This window comes from Oratosquilla oratoria, chromosome 9 (assembly GCF_046742065.1).
Source record: "Oratosquilla oratoria isolate Oo_2021 chromosome 9, ASM4674206v1, whole genome shotgun sequence".
Taxonomy (NCBI): Eukaryota; Metazoa; Arthropoda; class Malacostraca; order Stomatopoda; family Squillidae; genus Oratosquilla; species Oratosquilla oratoria.
In genome coordinates, this window is record NC_134785.1 from 72,012,072 (window position 1) to 72,039,155 (window position 27,084).

General features: G+C 39.3%; 1 protein-coding gene across 2 annotated transcripts in view; it reads right to left on the reverse strand.

Moving 5' to 3' along the window:
• The window catches only part of LOC143028569 (uncharacterized), a 131,507-nt gene that overhangs the window by 14,728 nt on the left and 89,695 nt on the right, over positions 1–27,084 (reverse strand). The window contains exons 19-22 of one of the 2 annotated variants that reach the window (XM_076190873.1): positions 23,674–23,790; positions 23,436–23,549; positions 22,474–22,593; positions 21,121–21,237 (exon numbers count right to left, since the gene is read on the reverse strand). In XM_076190873.1, coding sequence (XP_076046988.1) covers positions 21,121–21,237; positions 22,474–22,593; positions 23,436–23,549; positions 23,674–23,790 — 468 coding nt within the window. Of the gene's footprint in view, positions 1–21,120; positions 21,238–22,473; positions 22,594–23,435; positions 23,550–23,673; positions 23,794–27,084 lie in introns of both variants that reach the window. The other variant, XM_076190872.1, reaches the window with a different exon arrangement.

Here is a 27,084-nt window from a genome sequence, read left to right on the forward strand (position 1 = left end):
AGAAATTGCCAAAAAAAAAAAAAAAAAATAGAAACTACAGGAGGAATACAGGGAAAACTACTTAAATGGATGGAAGACTTCTTGCATGAAAGGAAAATGAGAATGGTGATAAGAGACAAACATTTTGATTGGGATTAAGTAATTAGTGGAGTCCCACAAGGAACAGTTCTGGCCCCAATAACGTTTGCTATACATATTAATGATATGGATGAAGAAATTGAAAGTTATATGAACTTCTTTGCAAGAATGTTGAGAAAAAAAAAAAATGCACCAAAGATCGTGAGTCGCTGCAGAGTGATCTCATTAAAGTATGGGAATGGATTAGGAAGTGGGAGATGGAATTCAACATTAAGAAGTGTAGTACAATGGAATTTGGAAGAAGCAAAAAAAAAAAAAAAAAAAAAAAAAAAAAAATAGTGGGATCATATACATTGGGAGAGGAAGAAATTAAAATAGTAAAGAAAGAAAAGGACCTATGAGTCATTATTATGAATAATATGTCCCCTGGGAAACACATAAACAAAATTTTTGGAGAAACTTATAATTTGATAGGATCAAAGTGGCATTTACATACCTGGATAAAGAAATGGTGAGGAAAATACTAGTCACTTTGATAAGACCAAAATTGGAGTATGCAACGACAACGTGGTCACCAAGTACAAAAAATGTATAACAAAACTTGAAAGAATACAAAGAGCAATTACGAAATTGGCATCAACGCTCTCAGAACCATCATATGAGGAGAGGCTGGCAAAACTTGAACTACAGACATTAGAGCAAAGAAGAGAGAGAGGAGACTTGATAACTATTCATAGAACCATGAAAGGCATAGAAATTATTGATAGGATCTAATAAAATGGGATGGTAGAGATACAAGACGACACGGAAAGAAAATCAAGTAAGACAATTATAGAAGAGACCTGAAAAGGAACAGCTTTCCCCACAGGGTAATAGACGTTTGGAACAAGTTAGATGAAAATGTGGTGTGTTCAAAAACAATACACGAATTTAAAAACAGGCTGGATAAAACGAGATATGAAGACGGGACACCACGAGCATAGCTCCCCTTCCCGTAAAATACAACTAGGTAAATACAATTAGGTAAACATACACACACACACACTGAGAGGAAGGGAGTGAAGTGAGTTTCCTTCCCATGAGGGAAATAATACATACACATACATACATACATACTGTTAGCTCCACTGCTACCAACACTTTCAGTTCCCTTCTGTGATATTGTTATTCTTCATTCACTTACAACTTTCTTCACTTTCTTTTTATCATTGTAGTATTGTAAATCACTCGTCTATAGGCCCCATGCCTTTTTCATAACGTATATTTAAGTTCCATTACTCAATAATCGAAGGGGAATAGAATTAACTTTTCTTCATTTTCTTCACGAATTCTGGTACAACGCATTGTCTTAAGTACACCTGAGGAATCCCCCCTGAGATCCCTGTACATCCCACCAAGCCAAGTCTGCTCCGACGTCACTATTTAATTCATCCAATAACTTTGAGCTTTACAAATAAGTGCCACCCTTTAAGGGCGTAACTTTACCTCCATGCACCAATAATTTTTCTCCTCCACCCTTTTCTCCAATCAGAAAGACTGTTATACTGTCTCAAGCAATACTGTTTACGTAAGCACTTATGTCGCAAGCGTCGCGAGCGGAATGTGATTTGATGTATACATTTCGTCACATCATCACTTGTGTTTACAAACTCCAGGGGGTAAGCGACAATATGCAACTCTGCACTTCCTATCGGCCATTGTTTCAAAACATCCAAGTAATAAAATTTACATATCTTCTCATCTGCCCCTCTATCTACTTAAATGTCTACCTCTATCTGTCGGTCTCTTACACATACATACATACATACATACACATATAAACCACAGGCTTTTTTCCCCCTTACGCGGGAGGTAGCCAAAAGACACAGGCATAGAAACCACTCCCACCCATTCCATCCCTAACCTACTCCACTACCATCTGCCCCCTCTTATCTTGGCACTTCTTGGATGACGGGTCATCCTTGCATCTTGTCCACTGCCCTGAGTCAGAAGCAGTGTCGCAGGACACAGGACATCCACAGCAAGGGTGCTTCATTAATTTGGCGACCCCCTTCTCCGTCTCCTCGTGCAGAAAAGGAGAAGACGGGGAGAAATCCCTTCGGGCTGCGTCAATTTATAATAATAATAATAAGCTGCTCACTCAAAGAAGGGAAAATATCGGAAGACTGGGAAAATGCCAATATCATACCAATATATAAAGGAGGAAACAAGGAAGACCCAACAAATTACAGAGCGGTTTCCCTTACAAGCATGGTAGCCAAAATTTGTGAAAAAGTTGTCAAAAATAGATGGACAAAACATATAGAGAACAATATACTAAATCCGAGACAATGCGGATTTAGACAGGAAAGATAATGTGCCACAAGTTTGATCTGTTTGTACTCAAGACTATTAGATATAATACAAGGGACGAATGGACTGATTGTGCTTTCCTAGACCTACAAAAAGCTTTTGATAAAGTGCCACACAAAGAATTATTAAACTGGAAACCATAGGAGGATGGAGGATTTCTTACATGGAAGAAAAATGAGAGTAGTGCTCAGAGATAAGAGTTCTACTTGGGAAGAGGTGATTAGCGGAGTTCCACAGGGATCAGTATTGGCTCTAACAATGTTTGCTATTTATATAAATGACATGGATGAGGGTGTGGAATGATGACGCAAAATTGCTGAGGAAAAAAGTACTGAGACGGATTGTGAGTCCCTGTAGAGAGATCTGAACAAGGTTTGGAAATGGAGTCAAAAGTGGGTAGTGGACTTCAACATGAGGAAATGTAGCATGACGGAATTTGGAAAAAATGAAAAAAAAGAATATCGGAACAATATAAAATCTGTGCAAAGGAAGTGCAGAAAGTGGGATCTGAAAAAGACCAGGGAGTAATCATCACAAATTACATATCCCCTGATAAAGAGATAAACAAAATTGTTGGAGAAACCTACAACTTGCAAATATCAATAAAGGTGGTTTTTACTTACTTGGACAAAGAAATGATAAAGAAAATAATAGTCACACTGATAAGGCCAAGACTAGAGTACACAGCGATACTATGGTCACCCAGTACTAAAAAGAATATAAGTAAAATTGAAAGAATCCAAAGAACAACTACAAAGATGGTTCCAACACTTTCAAAACTGTCATATAAATAGAGATTGTCTTTGATAGAGAAGATTTACTAAATTGGGATAAGAGAAATACAAAGGAACACGAAAGGAAGCTCAAAAAGGACAGTTATAGAAGAGACCTGAAAAAGACAGCTTTCCCCACAGAATGGTGGATGTATGGAGCAAACTGGATGAAACAATAGTGTGTGCAAAAACCATACGCGAATGTCAGAGCAATTTAGATACTGTGAGATACAGAGACAGGACACAACAAGCGTAGCTCCCCTTCCCGTAAGGTACAACTAGGTAAATACATGAAATGCATACGTGAGCATTTCTTCAGTCAATCTGCAAAGAATAAAGATGATGATAATAATGATAATGCATACATATGTATACCAAGAGGCCCCCCCTTACCAGAGAGGTAGCTAAAGTCAAAAGACACATTCCACTCCCACCCATTTCGTCTCCACCCATTCCACTCCCATTTACCACCCCTCCCACCCTCCCTCTCTCTCGTCTTGGCACCTCCTGGATGACGGGTCATCTCTGCATCTTGCCCATTGCCCTGGGTCAGAAGCAATGCATTAAGACACAGCGCATCTACAGAAAGGTCGCTTCATTTATGCAATGACACTCCCACGCCCCCTCTCCATCCCTTCATGCAGAAACATTGAAGATGGGGAGAAATACCTTTGGGCTGCATCAAAATATCATTCACACATAACCACTCCCTAACCACCCTATCTCCCATCAATTCCCTTCCATGCATCACAGTATCATTCATACTCGTACATAGCCATCCTCTACACGCCTATCATCTGCCTTCTCCCTTCCTCATCAGACATCGCCCTTTTACTCAACGCCCCTTCCACCCCATCCATCCACCTCATCCTCATAATCTAAGTATAAATATAAATAGATAAATAGATAAATAAATAAATAAATAAATAAATAAATAAATAAATAAAGATAAAGTGAAATAAAAAATACTTCTAAACTACCTCGGTCACGGTGGTGTTTTGGTAACACCCCGTAAGGGTATTTTTATGATGCACCAGGATGATGTAGATAAGACATTGTGAATTGTCTGCTACTGCGAAGGCAGGAAACAACACTGCTAAGCAGCGAAGATGGAGGCACAAGTGGAAGTGGTTAACAACCACCAAGGGTGTGTCCAAGAAGGATTTTAAAGAGGACAAAGCGTTAGCGGCCAGACTTAGAGACAAGCACAGTAAAAAATGCCCTGGTTTGTATACAGACGTCAAAATGTTTAACGTGAAAGCGTCTATACAGGAGTTCCAAAGGAAGGCGATTGCTTTCAAGCCAACCCTAGAGAACGATAAATAATTCGAATATGACGACGCCATGTTTGACGGGTTGGGGTGTTCCGATTAAGCCATATCCTACAGCGACTCAGAGGCATTCATGCGCCATTACTTTTCAGGGTACAAGAGTTTCGTTAAACATGGCGCAAAATCCGATCACAGGAACTTTGAGATGCATTTCCTAGACAGGCTATACAGGGCGTCAAAAAGAACCGCTATTCGCAACAAATACGCTGTTAGAAGTGTAAAGACTCTTATCAAGCGTAAGAGTGAGGTGAAAAAGGAGGCCGTTTCGCGTGCCGCTCTCGGACTAGCAGAGGAAAGCCGGAGCACCGTGAATACAAGGAAACAAGCAGCGGAAGAGAAAAGGCTTCTAAAACGCGCTATCCGCGAGGAGAAGAAACGGCTGGCTGAAGAAGAAAAGGCCGAGAAAAAGAAACAGAAGACAGAGAAAAGGGCAGAAAAGGAAAGACTGAAACAAGAGTACAGGCGTCGTGTGCAAAGTGAGAAAAGGGTAGCAGCAGCAATCAAGCTAGGGAAGGAGTCTGAATTGGACGAGGATGACACAAGAACGTTAGCTGAGATTAGAGGGGTTAGGGACGTTAAGCATCGCAGTAAAGGCGAGAAGAACACCTCCGTTTCTGACTTAGTTGGGGGTCTAAGAGAAACAGATGGCAAGGTGACGGCTTGTCGGCTAAAGACAATAGGAGAACACAGATGTAAGATGTGTCAGGCTCTTCTGTGGAAGAGAACCCTTACATTTGATGCTCTGACGGGCAAGTTGACGTGAAAGAACTGCGAGCTAAAACGGGTCGTCTGAACCAAGATCTATATATACCAGGTCTGACCACTTCCAACCGAATTTCGAGAGAGTTGGCGCAGTGGGCCCGTGACATCACCTGGCTGCTCAAAGTGGGGTTCGCGCGTCCCGTCGCTGTTAGTTGTAGCTGGGTCGTTGTACGGGAAAGTCGCTGCCTCCGCTCGCACCGCTCCACGCAATTAGTTATGTTCTGACAATGAAGATCTATATATACCGGTATATATAGATCTTGACAATATGGCTTATTGTACCATTAAGGGTTGTGGCTCAAACCAAAGAGGAATTAAGCCAAATGTTAATTTTCATCGTTTCCCTGCAAATACACGCACATGTGAACGTGTACACATATAAGCACACACGACGATATCTCCCTGTAAAATACAAGTATATAAACACACACACACACACACACACACACACACACACACACACACACACACACACACACACACACACACACACACACTTTCAACGAACGGACGGCTTGACGAACGCTCTGAAGAAAAGTGCAGATTGTGGATACCAACGCAAAGAGAAGTGCCTTTTTGTATTTGCAGGGGGGGGGGAATTGCTCGTGAGGTAGTGGGAAAGTAAGGAAAGAGGAGAGGGGGAGGGATTACTGGGGAAATGGAAGGTAATGAGGAGGTGGAGGAAATGGCCCTGACGGGCCGCCGGGTAGACAAAAGACCCCAAGACGAGTTGGATGATAACATGTCTAATAGGAATGTGAAGATTAGAGGTATAGATAGGAGCAATATAGCAGAAAGTGATGAGAATATTTTCAAGGGATTTAAAGAGAGTGGGGGGGACTCAAACCCCCCCCGACTGACAAGACTAGAGATGAAGGTTGATAAGGTGATCGAGGACTTGGAGAGTAGGTTAGGTCATATGAACACCATTTTAAAAAGGGTTGAAAGATTGGAAGAACTGGAAAAGGCGAATAAAAACTTAACTGATGAAATAGAAGAACTAAAAAGACAGTTAAGAGAGGTAAAGGGGGAGAATGAGGAATTGAAGAAGAATAGTAAAGAAAACAGAGAAACAATAGCTAAAGAAAGTAAAAATTGGAAGCAAACCCAAGAAGGAAATAAGATTTCATTCACTGACATAGTCAAACAGCAATTGAAAGAACATACTGAAGACTCAGTTATTAAAGTGATGAGACAAAAGGAGAATATAGTAAGGGATTTAGCAGACAAGAAGAAATGTATAATTATATTAGGAATGGAAGAGAAACACAACACAGATAGAACCACAAGAATCAAAGAGGAAAATGAAAAAGTAAGCCAATTACTAGAATCAGTTCAGGAAGATGAACCAGGAATTATGAAACAAATCGAAGAGAAATTTAGACTCGGAAAGTATAGCACAGACAAGACCAGACCAATTAAGATTAAATTCAAGTCACAAACAACGGCAGAGAATATCTTATCCAAAACAGGGAAACTAGCAACAAGTGAACAACACAAAAAGATATGGATAAAAAGAGAAATGAATAAAGAGGAAAGAGAGGAAGAAAAGCAGAAAAGACTGGAAGCTAAGACAAAAAACGAGAACAGAACGGAGTCAGAGAAAGAGAGATTCTATTGGAGAGTAGTGAACATGAAACTAAGGAAGTTCGACATACAAAAGAAAAACATAAGGGAAACAGAGAACACAATGGAAGTGGCAGAAAACTAAGAGTGTCTTACACAAATATAGATGGATTAATAACAGGATTGAATGAGCTGAATGATTATTTGAAAGAAAAAGAACCGGACATAATGGGAATTGTAGAAACAAAATTAAAAGGCCCACTACCACCCAACAGTGTAGGACATGATGCATACAATTATTGGATTAGAAACAGAGAGAAAAAGCAAGGGGGTGGAGTTATGTTCCTGACTAAGAAGGATATAAACGTGAAAGGTGTCATATATGGAAAGAATACAGTAGAGATGATTATGATAGAAGTGGAAGACAGAGATAAGAAGAGCAGAATATTTGTGATCAATTATGTGCCTCCGAAAACAGCCTCATGGGAGGAGAGTGAATATAAAAGTATGTTAGAGGACACAAAGATAGCATTAACTAAAATAATGGAAGACGGAGGAAAAATAGTTATGATGGGCGACTTTAATTGCAAAGAAATCTGCTGGGAAGAAATGACAGCAAAGAGTGGTGATGACTCATGGGGAAATGCTCTACTTGAGATGATTACTGACCATTCAATGACACAATGGATACAAGAGAACACTAGGTATAGAAATGAAGAAGAACCATCGAGGCTAGACTTAATAATTACATCTGAACCTAGAATAGTGGACAAGATTGAATATAAAACACCAATAGGTAAAAGTGACCACATATTGATTGAACTGGAACTTAATGAAGAAAAATATATGAAAAGAAATGAACAATATAGAAAAGGAAGAATGATGTATGAAAAAACAAACTTTGATAAAATAAGAGAATTCTTCCAACAAGAAAACTGGGAAGAAATATACAAAGAAGAAACATCAGTGGAAGAGAAATGGGATATTTTGACAAAAATTTACAAAAAAGGAGTGGAAAAGTATGTCCCAAGACAAAACAAGAAAAAGAATATGTAAAATGCTGGTACAACAAAAGTTGTAGGGAGTTAAAAGACAAAAGAGACAAAGCCTGGACCAGATGGAAAAAAGACAGAAGACCTGAAAAATGGAAAATATATACTGGTTATAGAAATGAATATGTACAAAAGTGCAGAGAGAAAAAAAGAAAATATGAAAAAGATGTTATAGAAAAGTGTAAAGATCAACCAAAACTATTCTACAGATTTGTAAACAATAAACTGAAAAACAAACAAGACTTGGAGAAATTGAGACAAGGAGGAGTTGAATACACTGAGGAAATGGAAATGGCAGAAATTATGAACAAACATTTTAAATCAGTGTTTACAAGGGAAAATATACAACCTGAAGAGATTGAGTGGAAAGAAAAAGTCCCCCCTATGGAAGAAATAGAAGTAACAAAGAATGAAATATTGACACACTTGGGTAATTTTGATGTCAGAAAATCGCATGGGCCAGATGAAATAGCAAACTGGATTCTGAAAGAATGCAGGAATGAACTGGCAGACAAAATACATAGCATAATAAGCAGTTCCTTAAAAGAAGGAAAAGTTCCAGAAGATTGGAAAAAAGCAAATATAGTACCTATATATAAAGGAGGAAATAAAGAAGAACCTACCAATTATAGACCAGTCTCTCTAACAAGTACAATAGCAAAAATTTGTGAAAGAATTATCAAAAGTAGATGGGTAAAATACTTGGAAAAAAACAACGTACTAAATCCAAGGCAATTTGGATTCAGACAAGGACGGTCATGCGTCACCAATTTAATATGTTTCTATTCAAGGCTAATAGATATAATACAAGAAAGAGATGGATGGGCTGATTGTGCATTTCTAGACCTAAAAAAAGCTTTTGACAAAGTACCACATAAGAAGTTGCTTAAGAAATTAGAATATGAAGGAGGAATACAAGGTAAATTGCTAAATTGGATGGAAGACTTTTTGCAAGAAAGAAAAATGAGAGTAGTGATAAGAGATCAGCACTCAAAATGGAATGAAGTAATAAGCGGTGTCCCGCAGGGAACAGTTCTGGCCCCAATAATGTTTGCTATATATATTAATGATATGGATGAAGGAATTGAAAGCTATATGAGCTTCTTTGCAGATGATGCAAAACTACTGAAAAGAGTGAAAACTGAAGAAGATTGTGAATCACTACAGAGGGATCTAAATAAAGTACAAGAATGGAGTAGGAAGTGGGAGATGGAGTTCAATACAAAAAAGTGTAGTATAATGGAATTTGGAAAAAGCAAAAACAGAATAGCAGGATCATATAATTTGGGAGAAGAAGGAATAAAAAAAGTAGAAAATGAGAAGGACCTGGGAGTCATTGTTATGAATAATATGTCACCTGAGAAACATATAAATAAGATTTTTGGAGAAACTTATAATTTAATAAGAACAATCAAAGTGGCATTTACATACCTGGATGAAGAAATGGTGAGGAAAATCCTAATCACCCTGATAAGACCAAGATTGGAATATGCAGCAACGATATGGTCACCAAGTACAAAAAAATGTATAAAAAAAACTTGAAAGGATACAAAGAGCAATTACAAAACTGGCACCAACACTCTCAAAACTATCATATGAAGAGAGACTACAAAAACTTAAACTACAGACACTAGAGCAAAGAAGAGAGAGAGGAGATTTGATAGCTATTTACAGAATCATGAAAGGCATAGAAATTACTGATAGAGAGAATCTGATAAAATGGGATGACAGAAATACAAGAGGACACGGAAAGAAAATAAAAAAAGACAGCTATAGAAGAGATTTTAAAAAGAACAGCTTTCCTCACAGAGTAATAGACAGTTGGAACAAGTTAGATGAGAAAGTGGTGTGTGCAAAAACAATACATGAATAGTTTAGATAAAATGAGATATGAAGACGGGACCCCACGAGCATAGCTCCCCTTCCCGTAAAATACAACTAGGTAAATACAACTAGGTAAATACACACACACACACACACACACACACACACACACACACACACACACACACTTCAACGAACGGACGGCGTAAAGGACGTTCTGAAAAAAAAAGTGAAATTTCGTGGATCCCAAAGCAAAGGAAGTACCTATTGTATTTACAGGGTGGGAGGAAATTGCTCGCGGTGTAGTGAGAAAGTGAGGAAAAAGGAGAAGGGGAGGGATTACTGAGGGGAAATGGAAGGAAATGAGGAAGGAGAGAACTTGGTCCAAGAGGCCAGACGGCTTGTAAACAAAAGACAGACCGAGGATTTAGGTTTTGATGATGGGACTAACAAAAATGTGAAGATTAGAAACATAGACAAGAGCAGTTTAATGGAAGGTGAGGATAATAACTTCCAAGGATTTAAAGAGGGGGAGGCGGAAACCAACCTCCCCCGACTAGCAAAACTGGAGAAAGGCTTGGACAAATGACTGAACATTGGGAGATTAGGTTTGGTAAAATGTCAAAACTTGCAGAAAAGGTTGAAAGATTGGAAGAACTAGAGAAGGCGAACAAAAACTTAACTGATGAAATAAAAGAACTAAAAAGACAGTTAAGAGAAGCAAAAGAGGAGAATAAAGAATTGAAAAGGAACAATAAAGAAAATAAAGAAACAACAGCTAAAGAGGCACAGGGGTGGAGGAAGATACGGGAAAATAGTAAAGTTGCATTTACTGATATAATTAAACAGCAAATGAGAGAACAAACTGAAGACTCAGTTATCAAAGTGATGAGACAGAAGGAGAATATTGTAAGAGACCCAGCAGACAAAAAGAAATGTATAATTATATTAGGAATGGAAGAGAAACATAACCCAGATAGAACCTCAAGAATCAAAGAGGAAAATGAGAAAGTAAGCAGTATATTACAATAAGTTCAGGAAGATGAACCAGAAATTATGAAACAAATCGAAGAGAAATTCAGGCTCGGAAAGTATAGTACAGATAAGACTAGACCAATTAAGATTAAATTTAGGTCACAAACGACGGCAGAGAATATCTTATCCAAAACAGGGAAACTAGCAACAAATGAACAATATAAAAAGGTATGGATAAAAAGGGAAATTAATAAAGAGAAAAGAGAGGGGAAAAAAAAAGACGAAGCTAAGGGAAAAACGAGACCAGAACAGCGTCAGAAAAAGAGAGATTCTATTGGAGAGTAGTGAATATGAAAGTAAGGAAATTCGACATACTAGAGAAAAACAAAAGGGAAACAGAGAACACAATGGAAGTGGCGGAAAACTAAGAGTGTCTTACACAAATATAGATGAATTAATAACAGGATTGAATGAGCTGAATAATTATTTGAAGGAAAAAGAACCAGACATAATGGGAATTGTAGAAACAAAATTAAAAGGTCCACTACTACCCAACAGTGTAGGACATGATGCATATAATTATTGGATTAGAAACAGAGAGACAAAGCAAGGGGGTGGAGTTATGTTCCCAAGAAGGATATAAACGTGAGGTGTGTCACATATGGAAAGAATACAGTAGAGATGATTATGATCGAAGTGGAAGACAGAGATAAGAAGAACAGAAAGTTTGTGATAAATTATGTGCCTCCGAAAACAGCCTCGTGGGAAGAGAGTGAACATAAAAGTATGTTAGAGGACACAAGGATAACATTGAATAAGATAATGGAAGATGGAGGAAGAATAGTTATGATGGGCGACTTTAATTGCAAAGAAATCTGCTGGGAACAGATGACAGTAAAGGGTGGAGACGGCTCATGGGGAAACGCTCTACTTGAGATGATTACTGACAATACAATGACACAGTGGATACAGGAGAACACTAGGTATAGAAATGAGGAAGAACCATCGAGACTAGACCTAATAATCACATCTGAACCTAGAATAGTGGACAAGATTCAATATAAAACACCAATAAGTAAAAGTGACCACATATTGATTGAACTGGAACTAAATGAAGAAAAATACACGAAAAGAAATGAACAATATAGAAAAGGAAGAATGATGTATGAAAAAACAAACTTTCATAAAATAAGAGAATTCTTTCAAAAAGAAAACTGGGAAGAAATATACAAAGAAGAAACAACAGTGGAAGAGAAATGGAATATTTTGAAAAAAAGTACAAAAAAGGAGTGGAAAAGTATGTCCCAAGACAAAAACAAGAAAAAGAATATGTAAAATGCTGGTACAATAAAAATTGTAGGGAGTTAAAAGACAAAAGAGACAAAGCTTGGACCAGATGGAAAAAAGACAGGCCTGAAAAATGGAAAATATATACTTGTTATAGAAATGAATATGTACAAACGTGCAGAGAGGAAAAGAGAAAATATGAAAAAGATGTCATAGAAAAGTGTAAAGATCAACCAAAACTATTTTACATATTTTTAAACAACAAATTGAAAAACAAACAAGAATTGGAGAAATTAAGACAAGGAGTTGAATACACAGAAGAAATTGAAATGGTGGAAATTATGAACAAACATTTTAAATCAGTGTTTACAAGGGAGAACATACAACCTGAGGAGATCGAATGGAAAGAGAAAGTCCCTCCCATGAAAGAAATAGAAGTAACAAAGAACGAAATATTGAAACAATTGAGTAATCTTGATGTCAGAAAATCGCATGGACCAGACGAAATAGCAAACTGGATTTTGAAAGAATGCAGGAATGAACTGGCAGACAAAATACATAGCATAATAAACAGTTCCTTGAAAGAAGGAAAAGTTCCAGAAGATTGGAAAAAAGCAAATATAGTACCAATATATAAAGGAGGAAATCAAGAAGACCCTACCAACTATAGACCAGTCTCTCTAACAAGTACAATAGCAAAAATTTGTGAAAGATCTGTCAAAAGTAGATGGGTAAAATATTTAGAAAAAAACAACAACAACGTGTTAAATCCAAGGCAATTTGGATTCAGACAAGGACGATCATGCGTCACCAATTTAATATGTTTCTATTCAAGACTAATAGATATAATACAAGCAAGAGATGGATGGGCTGATTGTGCATTTCTAGACCTAAAAAAAGCTTTTGACAAAGTACCACATAAGAAGTTGCTTAAGAAATTAGAAATTGAAGGAGGAATACAAGGCAAACTGCTTAATTGGATGGAATACTTTTTGAAAGAAAGGAAAATGAGAGTAGTGATAAGAGACAAACACTCAAAATGGGATGATGTAATAAGCGGTGTTCCGCAAGGAACAGTTCTGGCCCTAATAATGTTTGCTATATATATTAATGATATGGATGAAGGAATTGAAAGCTATATGAGCTTCTTTGCAGATGATGCAAATCTACTGAAAAGAGTGAACACGGAAGAAGATTGTGAATCACTACAGAGTGATCTAAATAAAGTACAAGAATGGAGTAGGAAGTGGGAGATGGAATTCAATACAAAAAAGTGTAGTATAATGGAATTTGGAAAAAGCAAAAACAGAATAACAGGATCATATAAATTGGGAGAAGGAATAAAAAAAAGTAGAAAAAGAGAGGGACCTGGGAGTCATTGTTATGAATAATATGTCACCTGAGAAACATATAAATAAGATTTTTGGAGAAACTTATAATTTAATAGGATCAATCAAAGTGGCATTTACATACCTGGATGAAGAAATGGTGAAGAAAATTCTAATCACCATGATAAGACCAAGATTGGAATATGCAGCAACGATATGGTCACCAAGTACAAATAAATGCATAAAAAAACTTGAAAGAATACAAAGAGCAATTACAAAATTGGCACCTACACTCTCAAAACTATCATATGAAGAGAGACTAGCAAAACTTGAACTGCAGACACTAGAGCAAAGAAGAGAGAGAGGAGATTTGATAGCTATTTACAGAATCATGAAAGGCATAGAAATTACTGATAGAGAGAATCTGATAAAATGGGATAATAGAAATACAAGAGGACACGGAAAAAAAAAGACAGCTATAGAAGAGATCTGAAAAAGAACAGCTTTCCTCACAGAGTAATAGACAGTTGGAACAAGTTAGATGAGAAAGTGGTGTGTGCAAAAACAATACATGAATTTAAAAATAGTTTAGATAAAATGAGATATGAAGACGGGACACCACGAGCATAGCTCCCCTTCCCGTAAAATACAACTAGGTAAATACACACACAAATAAGATTTTTTGAGAAACTTATAATTTAATAAGAACAATCAAAGTTGCATTTACATACCTGGATGAAGAAATGGTGAAGAAAATTCTAATCACCCTGATAAGACCAAGATTGGAATATGCAGCAATGATATGGTCACCAAGTACAAAAAAATGTATAAAAAAACTTAAAAGAATACAAAGAGCAATTACAAAATTGGCACCAACACTCTCAAAACTATCATATGAAGAGAGACTAGCAAAACTTGAACTGCAGACACTAGAGCAAAGAAGAGAGAGAGGAGATTTGATAGCTATTTACAGAATCATGAAAGGCATAGAAATCACTGATAGAGAGAATCTGATAAAATGGGATAATAGAAATACAAGAGGACACGGAAAAAAAAGACAGCTATAGAAGAGATGTGAAAAAGAACAGCTTTCCTCACAGAGTAATAGACAGTTGGAACTAGTTAGATGAGAAAGTGGTGTGTGCAAAAACAATACATGAATTTAAAAATAGTTTAGATAAAATGAGATATGAAGACGGGACACCACGAGCATAGCTCCCCTTCCCGTAAAATACAACTAGGTAAATACACACTGATAATAGCAATGTGCTAGAGAGAGAGAGAGATAACGGGGGGAAAATATAAAAGTTCCAGTCTTCCTTAGCGTTTCACAGTTTTCTTCAGTGTGTCACAAAGAGAAAACGGAACCAGCCCGATGACGTCAGAAGCTGCACAGAACGGCTGGAACGGTTAGACCTGGAGTATATAGATCTTGGTCTGAACTATCTAAAAGGTTCCTCGACAACATCGCCGGGTTCAATTTGATGTTCTCATTAACGTCGTTCTCAACCTCCGATAAACTGGAGAGTGCAGCAGAGAAGAGTATGTGTTACAAGATCAAGGGTATGGTGTACCACAAGGTGGGCACACTAAAGCCTCATAGGATGTTACAAGAAGGCATGCACCCTGAGGATCTGCTAACAGAGGGTAAAGAAGAGGATGAACGTATGATTAGCGACGTGGACGAGTTATTGAAAGCCGTAATGAATAACCCTTTATTGGTTACAAATGACGGGTTCTTGGACCTTTACTTTTACCATAGACGTGATCAGCAATTGGGTTAACAAAGGGGCGGAGCCAAGCAACCTGGCGTAGCCAAGTGCGGCGAAGCCGCTGCTTGTGATAATAATAATGAATATATAAGTACAGTCGAACCTCGAAAGCCCGGACTAATTGGGGGGAAGGACTGTCCGGTCATGCCAAAAGTCTGGTAATCGAAAATGTCGCCTTAACACCCGTAGATTTTCGTAGCGGTATACGTATACGTAACTTTGACAATATGTTGGTTCTAGTTTTTTTATGAATGTATATAAGGCTCCCATGCCCTAACATATTCAGTAAGATTTTTTTTTATATATATATAACTATCGCTAAAAGAAAGCTGAAACTTTAGCGTGGAATTTTTTTCTACACCGTAAAAACGTATCTTTTTGGGTATAATATTCTACAAGCAACACAATTACCAATAAAAATCATATTTTGATGTACCATTTATTTGATAACTAGTTCTACGATTTTTAAACAAAAGTTTGAGTTGAATGCTTTTAACAGTCCGCTATGTAATTTTTTTTTCCTCATGTCCTTGTGCAGTTGCCACATGCCGCTATTCTACTACGTTTTGGTACAAAATTCTACGAAACGGCAGCCCTGGTGCCAAAAGAAAGCTGAAACTTTAGCGTAGAATTTTTTCTATACCGTGAAAACGTATCTTTTGGAGTACAGACGCTCCTCAACTTACGTTTTAGTTACGTTCCGAACGGCCAAACGTAACGTGAAAATGAACGTAAGTTGTTACTGTACGTTCTAGTAATGTATGACCGTTCATACTGTACTATACATCCATAAATTCTATTACCGTATCTTATAAAACACCCCTGAATCATTAATTATACACAAAACATTGTAAAATAATAACATTAATTTCAAATAAATTAAATTCAAGCAACTTAAATTGAGATGGTGGAGGAGAAGGGGGAGGGGGAGGAGGACGAGGAGGTGGCAAGGCACGTTCAGTCTGTCGTTTGTGCCATGTAAACAATGGACGCAGCGTCATGCGTAAGTATCGTTTGAACTACGGAGAGCCGCTAAACTAAAAAATGCACTAAAAAAAAATCACCATTTTTTTACAGTCAGTTCAAACGTAAAATCGAAAAAACGTAAAACGAATGAACGTAAGTAGAGGAGCGTATTATAATATTTTATAAGTAACACAATTACCAATAAAAGTCATATTTTGATGTGCCATTTATTATTTGATAACTATTTCTATGATTTTTAAACAAAAGTTTGAGTTTTTGAGTGTTTTAATAGCCCGTTGATATGTAGAAAAAAATTCCTCATGTCCTTGTGCAGTTGCCACATACCGCTATTTTACTACGTTTAGGTACAAAATTCTACGAAACGGCAGCCCTGGTGGCGGCTTGACTGGGCCGGGCTCGAGTACACGTGTAAGGCCGTCGCTGCCACCTACCGGACAAATAGGGGACTTTGCTTGAAAACTCCGCCCTTTGTTCATTTCGACCGGTCATACGAGGGTCCGGGCATTCCGGGTCCGGGTTTTCGAGGTTCGACTGTAATAGTGATAATTATTGACATTGCCGCAATGGTCACCACCAGTGGAGTTTCTAGCACTTGGAAAGTAAGGTGTCTACTTTAGGGTTAAAGTAAATGTTATGAAGCAAAACCAAAATTTTGTGTATGCAACTATTTTTTTGCACTATTACACGAAGCTGATCTAAGGAAAAAGAATGACTGCTAAGAAAGACCATGAACTCGTATAGCAGTAATTGCCAATACTGTACATTATTCCACAACTTATGATTCAGAAGGGGTATGCAACACTGAACATGCTTCCAAAGGCTCCAAACAGGAAACTATAAAAAATATGATGGCATTTTTACAATGCACATTATCAAATAATTGCATGACCTAAACCACTGAACATATTGTAGACATATATGATTTGCAGTCTCGCAATTGATAAATTTAATTATTTCCTAGTCATATGGTTTACATACAGTAACATTATATTAAGTGCGGCTTAATTATGCCAATTATTATATTATCGTGTCATTATCAGTAGTAATCATGTCAACCAATGAATTTGTCAACAAGGCAATCTATATCAAACCTCTCAACATGTGTTTCTGTCATAAGACAATGGAGAAGGCAGGAGATAGGGGTGAGTGGGAAATGGCTGTATATGGATGATACTGTGATGCAAGGAAGGGTGGTAGTAATGTAAGAATGATATTTTGACGCAGCTTGTAGGGTTTTCTCCCTGTCTTCTCTTTTTTCTACATGAGGGGATGGAAAGAGGAGCTCCTGATTAAGTGACGTGGCCTTGCTGTCTCTTGCAGCATTGGTTCTGACCCAGGGCAGTGGGCAGGATACATGGATGACCTATCATCCATGAGGAGCTAAGATGATAGGGAAGAAAGGGAGGCACATGAAGAAATGTCACCGAATATACGCCGAATATCAACAGTGGAATAAAAATTAGGTTAGGTTAGGTTAGGTTATGTAAGAGGCCGGTAGTTGTACGAATGGAAATGAGCCTGCCTGCTCGCCTGCTGTTTTGATAACATTGAGGTGACGCTATGTCTATGTAAACACACCGACGGTGGTGACTGTTTTATAATCGATGATGTAATCAAAACTCTGTAAGCGCAGGTTAGCTTCGTTTGACTAATGCTGAGGTAAACAATTTTGCTAGTGGCATTGCAATGGCTTTCCGGATTGGTGCAAGGTGGAGAAGGAGAAAAAAACTATTGGTGCATGAATTCAAAGTCACGCCCATAAGGAGTGACATTTATTTGAAAAGTCACCGGAGATTGGATTAGAAAAATTAGTGACGTCAGACGAAGGTAGCTTAGCGTAGGATACGGGATCTCGTCAGACGATCTAGAGAGACGATCTAGAGAGACGATCTAGAGAGACGATCTAGAGAGACGATCTAGGGAGACGATCGAGAGAGACGATGTAGAGACGAGAGAAAGAGATCCTGAGTGTAACAAGAAGGTGAAATTACAGTGAAAGAAGAAAGAAAATTCACCACCCTTTTATTAACCCAAAGGACGAGAGAACTAGGCACGGGGCCTAGAAAATAGTGAGACTACAGGAAATACAAGGCATTGGGCCTACTGCTTAAGAGGAACTTGAATATTTAGTGAAACTCACGTAAAGAAGGCAAGGGGCCTTGAGACGAGTGGTATTACAAGTCAAATATACGTGTATGGTCGACGACCGACAGCGGTGGTGACAGTGGTGACAAGGGGGTGGTGAAAGGTTAGGTTATATTATGTTAGGTTACGTTAGGTTAGGTTGAATGAAGGTTATGATTATTGTCATCAACTTATACAAACTAAGAATTGTAAACCCAGAAGCACCTACATGAAGAATTGCCTCCCTAGGATAGCCCACATGAAGAATTGTCACCCTATCGAAGTCTGGGGTGACGATTCTTCATGTGATCCAAGAAAGGGTGAGGGAAGGGAGTGGAAAGGGTGGGAGTGGGTACTTGTCTTTCTTTTGACTTGGCTGCCTCCCTTGTAAGGGGGGGTAAAAGTCTTTGGTATATAGATAGGGCAATGTTAAACAATCTCACTGCTCATAGAATTTCTGAGAAATGTTTCCAATGAATTAATTTTTGGAAAGCTTTCAGTCAATCAATCAATCCATTGCCGCTGGTCTATCTTAGGAAACTGCCTAAACTGACTAAAAATAACCAGTGTGTACTATAGTGGAGGCAGGGTGGGATGAGCCACACAGGTGCTGCCCACATCCTAACTAAAGTTACCTCTAAGATGTGGACGTGTGTGTGCACATGTGTTTTACAACTAGTGCACAAAGGAAAAAAAAAATTTTGCACAAGGTTTTCAAGATGATTTATTTTAATTTTAATGAGAGAGATCAATCATATAATTTCATAGTAATGGATTCAAAATGAAGATGTAAATTTGAGTTTCTGTCAGTGACCTTTGAAATACAAGTGTACAATTTCATATTTCACATGTAGTTTTCAGATTGTACTGTGTTCGGTGGCCAGTATAGTGACACATGGGTGTTCACATACTTTGCAAAGAAGGTAAAGTATGTACACAAGCAAATTTCTGCGCTTACAGCAAAAAATTAAGAGGGAACATTAATCCTAACAGAATGAACTATTAGATACTGCTGTTTCAAAGGAGCTAGAACCTACCCACTACCCTCAGCTGCATAAAGCAATTTGTCCTGAGGCTGCTGTTCTCATTCCCACATGAAATAGAAAAGGAGGATGTTTTTGTTGTAGTTCCCTAGACTGTCTGGCCCAACAGTACCATCACCCTGAGGAATGTCACGACTGAAACAGGGTTTTCCCACAAATCTTTTATAGAATGTATATTGTGTTGCTGGCATGCATGATTATGTACAATGCAGTTGTCCATAATGTGTTGCATAGTATGGGATTAAGTGTTGCATCCAGGATAGTATCTGCTAAGCGGTCATCCAGCCTCTTCTGATAGCTTAGAAGGGCTAGATGTTGGCCACACTGCAGTCTGGCCAGATGGACTCTGTCCTTTCTAGGAAGAGAGATCAGAGTTATGGCTATCAGGGGGTCTGGCTTGTAGAAATGCATTGCCTTTCAGTTCATTGATGGAGCAGTGAGTAATATGATTATGGATATGCTTCTGGTGGTTGTGGAGGAAAATAAGAGAGTATATGTGTGTGACAGAGGTATGTTTCTTGGTATGTGTGAGTGTTCTGCTATGTAGTGTAGTGTGTATGCTGTGTTTATGTGCCTCTCATGTCAAGGTGATCCTTGAATTTGAGGACTTTCATTTCATGGTATAAATGGTCTGTAGGTGTTGTATTTGTGCAGTCTGTACTTGTCTGTATAGATTGTTTTGTATAGTCTGTAGGGTATTGTGGTGTGTCAAAATGAGATCAAGGGTCCATGCAGGGTTTATCACTGAGCATATGCATTGTTTGTATACTGTAGTAATAGTTTCTTTTTGTCCAAATGTTGTTCCTGCTATTGATTTAAGCATATTAAGTCTAGGTATGCATTTAGTCCTTATGTTTGTGATGTATTGTTAGAATGACATAAATGTATTGTATGTTAAGCCAAGAATCTTTGGTGTATGTGTGTGTAGTATGAGAATGTTGTTGATATAGAGGTGTGGTATGTGTTTGTGTTCTGCTGTCCAATTGGTGAAAAGTGTGGCTGTAGATTTGGTTGGGACTATTTTGAGTCTGTAGTGAACCAGGTGTTGAGTGTTTCAAGGTATGGTTGTAGTATTTCTGTCGCTTTGTCTGCCTTATGATGCAAGCACGTAATTGTTATGACATCTGCATAAAAATAGATTTTTATTTCTGAGGTGCCAGATGTGAATCGTGTGTGTATATATTAAAGAGTGTAAGGGATAGAACTGAACCCTGAGGTACTCCATTCTTAAAGTTTCTGGTGTGCAATGATTGGCCATTATATAACACAGACATTTCTGCCTGCCAGATAATTGGCCAGCCATTTTTTTTATATTATTGTGCATGTTTGTGTTATATATTTTGTTTGTGGAACTGTGATGGGGGATGGGATTGAAAGCTTTACTTATGTTTAGTGTTATGAGAAGTGATCTGTGTGGGGGCTTATCTGAACTGATGCCATCAAAAACTCTTTGTGTGAAGTTTATCAGAAGAGTGTTTGTGGAGTGTAGTGGTCTTAAACCATGTTGTGATTCAGCAAGGGGATATGAGGTGTGGTGATTTCTATTATAAGGTGTTCTATGACTTTGGAGAGGGTACAGAGAACTGCTGTGTCTTTGTTGGATTTGGGGATGGTGATGATTTTCCCTTGCTTCCAGATGTTGGGTATAGTGTCGTGTGAATAGCTGTTATTTGCCATGTCGGTGAGTGTATGTATGTCATATGGTCCAAGATGCTTTAATTGGATGTTACTTATGTTGTCATACACACAGGAAAATGAGTGCTTGAGGTTATGGATTATATGTTTCATCTAGCTGTCTATGAAGGATGTGTAGTCTGGGTCTATGGGAAAGTAGATATAGCTGGTTTAGAACAAGTCCAGGCTTACCTCGTCTGATCCATCTATGCAGTCATCCTTTTGGTCGCAGAAGTGCTCCTTGTAGATGCACTTGCTGCGGTCCGCACACATGAACTGTTCCTTGGTGCAGGTTTTGACACAGTCTGTCTGTGAGGGTATGTAAAATGTCATTATACTACTACCTCCCTTATAAAGGGGAAGATTCATAGATTATAGCTACTACAGCCTGGTATTTCTATAATTCTGAGACATGGAAAATGGCTTTATTACTACACTCTTTAACTCTATTACCATTGAGGCTTTGGAAATAAAATTTCATGGACTACATATACATATATATGTGATAAAGCCCATCATCATCACCATTTCTCTCAACACTTGGGCCTACCAATGTCTATTTTTTGCCTCCTGACCCAGACCAAATGTTGGGTATCCATTGTCATATTGTACATAAACAGATTTTTAAGGACTGATTTTGGTCCATGTCTGTTCACTTGTATTTTTGCTGTTCAATTCTGTGTAGATTTGTTAAGTTTAAGGTAGTATTAAACGTCAAAAGGAACTTGAGCCAGATGTTGTTTGCAGACAACACTGTTTATGGCAGGGTCAGAGGGGCAGATACAGTTATTGATGGAGTTTGGGAAGGTATGCAATAGGAAAAAGTTGAAGGTAAATGTGGGTAAAAGTAAGGAGATGAGATGTACAAGGGGAGAAGATAGCAATGAGTTGGAAGTAAGTCTTAAAGTAGAGAGGCTAGAGGAAGTGGACAGTTTTAGGTATTTAGGGTTATGTGTGGCAGGAAATGGAGGAGTGGGAAGTGGTTGCGTGTGGATAGTATTTTCATGCAAACCGAAGGGGAAAGAGAGGGGTGGTCACTGATTAAGTAAAGTGGCCTTGATATGGATGTACTATGTCTTGCTGCATTGCATCTGACCTAGGCAGTGGGCAGGAGACAGGGATCACCCTTCATCCACAAAGAGCTAGGATGAGAGTAAACAGGGGTTATGGATATGAGTGGATGTGTATTTTATGACTTAGCTACCTCCCTTATAAGTCAGAAGAAGTCTTTGGTATACAGATAGATATAGATTAAACATCAAAATCCCAAGAAATCTATTATTTTTTCCTAATAACCTTAGCTGCCTCATTTGCCTTCTAGGTATGTCAATTCTATTCACCACTCTTAATTGCTGTCACCTATTTAGAAATGGTTATGGGGGTGAAAGTGATTATACTTGTCTCAGTCTCATGTGGAAATTCTCAAAGGCTTACTCCAGCGCCACACCTTTATGGTTTTACAGGTTATTATAATACACAAAACTGTCATCAGATGGATGTTTATGTACTTACAAATGAAAAGGGTGAAGTATATGTGGTTCTCACCTCGTCTGATCCATCAGAGCAATCCTTATTCCCATTGCATAACAATGTCTGCCTCGTACAAATTTTAGAGGGTCCACACCACTTTGTATGTAAGCTGCAATCTTTCTTTTCACAGTCCATCTAGAGAGGATATGGTAAGGATAGGTGTATGCCTAAGCACTTCAAAGTGAAGCCTCATTTGAATCATGTGATAAAGTGAGCAGAAATTTACTTTTGTAAACATGATTAAATATAACACTGGAAGATGTGCAGAAAATTTCAATGTTAATAAAAACAAAGTTGTTCCATTATAAATTATTATCAAGAGGCCTATCTCAATCTAGTATGTATCAGAATTGGTCATGTATTTATACACTGCTACCAACAATTAACAGGTTCTTCTCCCCTTAAGAACAATATACCACTGATACTGAGAACGATATTTTGGGTTCATGAAGTCAAATGGAAGGTCTAGGTCAGTTAGTAACATATAAAAGAGAGTGATATTATGAAATTGTGTGAATGTTAGGGTGCCACATCAGATGTTTTGTGTATGGGGTTAATCTGCAGAATAGCAAATAACCATTTGATTCACCTGGATATTCAACACATTAAATCAGTGATTCTAATTCTAACCAGAGTGGAGAGTGGAAAGGATCTTGATGTAATAATCAGTAATGACTGAATAAAGGACACCTGGATGGTGTGGTCATGAGGACTTTGAAATGTAATTAAGTTGAAGTTTCTGGTTTGTGTATATTCCACTGTGGCAACAATAATAAAGCAAAGGATCTGACACAGAAGAAGTAATTCTAAGATGAGATATCACAATTTTCAAAAATCTGTCATTACCCGAGTATGTACCTCTTCACTCTGTCCACACTAGGAATATGCCATTTTGTATTATGAACATTGAAAAAAAAAAAAAAAAAAAAATCCTCGGGGTGAAAAATGGACAATAGAATTAGGTAATGCTTTCTTACCTCATCACTTCCATCCACGCAGTTGAAATACCCATCACACCTAGCTAAGTACCCGATGCATTGGCCATTACGGCATCGAAACCTACCAGGCGGGCAAGTTCCTGGACAATTCAACTGAAATAAAACAATGTGCATCATAGCTACCTCACTAAAAGTAATGTTACAATATATGTTCTCAATTTGACTAAAATTATTTTGCAAACATTCATGGTTTTCTTGTCTTTGTGTGTTCATTTACCTCATCTGTCCAGTCAACGCAATCCTTGTGTCCACTGCAGACAAATCTTCGTGAGATGCAGTATGTACCGCTGTCACAACTAAATTCATACCTGGAGCATTTATATTTTGGGCACTCCTGCTGTTTAATTGGAGGAAAGTTATAGAATTACAGTAGTACAGTTACTTTCATATTTCTGTTATGCCTTTTGTAGAGTTAACTAGTGAATAGGCTACTTTTATTATTAGACATCAAATATTCATCTTATTGTGAATCAATTGTTTGCCTCAAATCTCTCTTGTAGGAGACCCACAGCTCCCAGGTAACCAGCAATGTTCTCTGGACAGGTCCATAGGTTACTCGGGGAAGACATATTGTGTTGTTGTCTATCGCCGCGTCCACACGGTCGAGCTGTGCCTAAAGCCACGTCCACACGATCGAGCACTGTCCGCCGGGCACGAGGGCTTTGCTCGACAACGGGCAATTTCATCGGGCAAACCATCAAACTGTCCGTTCCCGGCGCTATTTGCGGGCAGTGGATGGATGGAGGGGTGACATCGCTGCCAAACGCACGAGGTGAGGTGCGAGCAAAGTTAGCAAACCCGCTCAGTACAGACCGCCAATTAATCGCTCGCTCAATCGCCCAATGGCAAAAGCCCTCTTTTATACACTACTATCTTTTCATTCTCATAAGCCACGTCCACACGGTCGAGCAGTGTCCGTCGGGCACGAAGGCTTTGCCCTTGTACGAGCAGTTTCAGCGGGCAAACCATCAAACTGTCCGCTCCCGGCGCCAATAGAGGGCAGTGGATGGAGGTCTTCCGTCACTGCCAAACGCACGAGGTAAGGTGCAGCAGATCCACTGACCACCACGTTATTAGTACACCATGTCCACACCGAGTGCTTGTGCATATTGGTCACGACAAGACACTATAACTTTGATTGATATATATATAAATCACATGAATGTCTGTGGAATGTAAGGTGTTTTGATTACAGAAATAGAGACAAACGTGCTGCAGCAATAAGGGATATAGCACAGACAATAAGCAGGAGTGTTAATGATGTAAAAAAGAAATTGGATTCCCTCAGAAACCAACATCGACGAGAATTGAGGCTAATGTGCAGGCACTAATTATGATAGAATATAGTGCTATCTTCTTTCGAAGTATGGAGCGCACCATGGTGATCGTACCGTAATGAACCACTCGCTCACAACAACTGCTGGCATCCGACAGCCCTCCAACCACCACAGACAGCTGTGTGGACCTCTAAAGCCACGTCCACACGGTCGAGCACTGTCCGCCGGGCACGAGGGCTTTGCTCGACAACGGGCAATTTCATCGGGCAAACCATCAAACTGTCCGTTCCCGACGCCATTTGCAGGCAGTGGATGGATGGAGGGGTGACATCGCTGCCAAACGCATGAGGTGAGGTGCGAGCAAAGTTAGCAAACCCGCTCTGTACAGACCGCCAATTAATCGCTCGCTCAATCGCCCAATGGCAAAAGCCCTCTTTTATATACTACTATCTTTTCATTTTCTTAAGCCACGTCCACACGGTCGAGCAATATCCGTCGGGCACGAAGGCTTTGCCTTTGTACGAGCAGTTTCAGCGGGCAAACCATCAAACTGTCCGCTCCCGGCGCCAATAGAGGGCAGTGGATGGAGGTCTTCCGCCACTGCCAAACGCACGAGCTAAGGTGCAGGCAGATCCACTGACTACCACGTTATAAGTACACAATATCCACACCGAGTGCTTGTGCATATTGGTCACGACAAGACACTATAACTTTGATTGATATATATATAAATCACATGAATGTCTGTGGAATGTAAGGTGTTTTGATTACAGAAATAGAGACAAACGTGCTGCTGGTGTAATGCTTTGCCTCATATTTGTCTCTTGCCTCTGAATGTAGCTCTCCACTTTCGATACAAGAATATAAAAACTGTAGGATTGTCACAGAGCTACCCATTCTTTCACTTCTCTGCAACCACTCCCGGCACCAGACACGTCTCTGTGATCTCTTGTTTTTCTTTTTAATGCAGGCACCAATTATGATAGAATATAGTGCTATCTTCTTTCGAGGTGTGGAGCGCACCATGGTGATCGTACCGTAATGAACCACTCGCTCACAACAACTGCTGGCGTCCGACTGCCCTCCAACCACCACAGACAGCTGTGTGGACATCTTACGCGGGCATAGTCTGCAGACTTTGCCCTGCCAGGCACAGCTCGACCGTGTGGACGTGGCTTAACAGACTTTGCCTTTACCGAGCAAAGTCCGCAGACTCTGCCCGCGAAATGTCCACACGGCTGACGATGGTGGTTGGAGGTTAGTTGGCCGCAAGCAGAGGTTGGGAGTGAGTGGTTCAGTGCGGTACGATAACCATGGTTCCCGCCATACTTGGAAAGAAGGTAGCACTTTACAGCATTATAATTGCTGCCTGCATTAAAAAGAAAAACAAGAAATCACGGAGACATGTCTGATGCCAAGAGTGGTTACAAAGACATGATTTCATGGGAAGCTCAGTGACAATCCTACGTAAATTGCAGGATGAAAATGAGCAATTGTTTTGCAATTACATTAGAATGAACATAATCAGCTTTTGTGTTCTTTCGAAAGTGGAGCCATGTATACAAAGGCAAGAGACAAATATAAGGAAGGGCATAGCACCAAAAGCACGTCTTGTCGAGACCAGTACACACTAGTACTAGGTGCGGACATGGTGGTAAAGGTAACTTCGGTCTGTACTGAGCGGGTTTGCTAACTTTGCTCGCACCTCACCTCGTGCGTTTGGAAGCGATGTCAGCCCTCCATCCACTGCCCGCAAATGGCGCCGGGAACGGACGGTTTGATGGTTTGCCCGATGAAATTGCCCGTTGTCGAGCAAAGCCCTCGTGCCCGGCGGACAGTGCTCGACCGTGTGGACGTGGCATAATGATACTTCATGTGGGACAGTGTAGGATGAGCTGTTCACTGCCCTCTGTGTGATGATTGCATCTAGGGCAGTTTGATTGTGTGGCCAGACCTATTCTTTGCTAGTAATGTCTTATGCCACGTCCACACGGTCGAGCACTGTCCGCCGGGCACGAGGGCTTTGCTCGACAACGGGCAATTTCATCGGGCAAACCATCAAACTGTCCGTTCCCGGCGCCATTTGCGGGTAGTGGATGGAGGGCTGATATCGCTGCCAAACGCACGAGGTGAGGTGCGAGCAAAGTTAGCAAACCCGCTCAGTACAGACCGAAGTTACCTTTACCACCATGTCCGCACCTAGTACTAGTGTGTACCGGTCTCGACAAGACGCGCTATGCTTTTCCTCATATTTGTCTCTTGCCTTTGTATATATGGCTCCACTTTCGAAAGGAGAACAGAAAAGCTGCTTATGTTCATTTTCATGTAATTGCAAAATAATTGTTCATTTT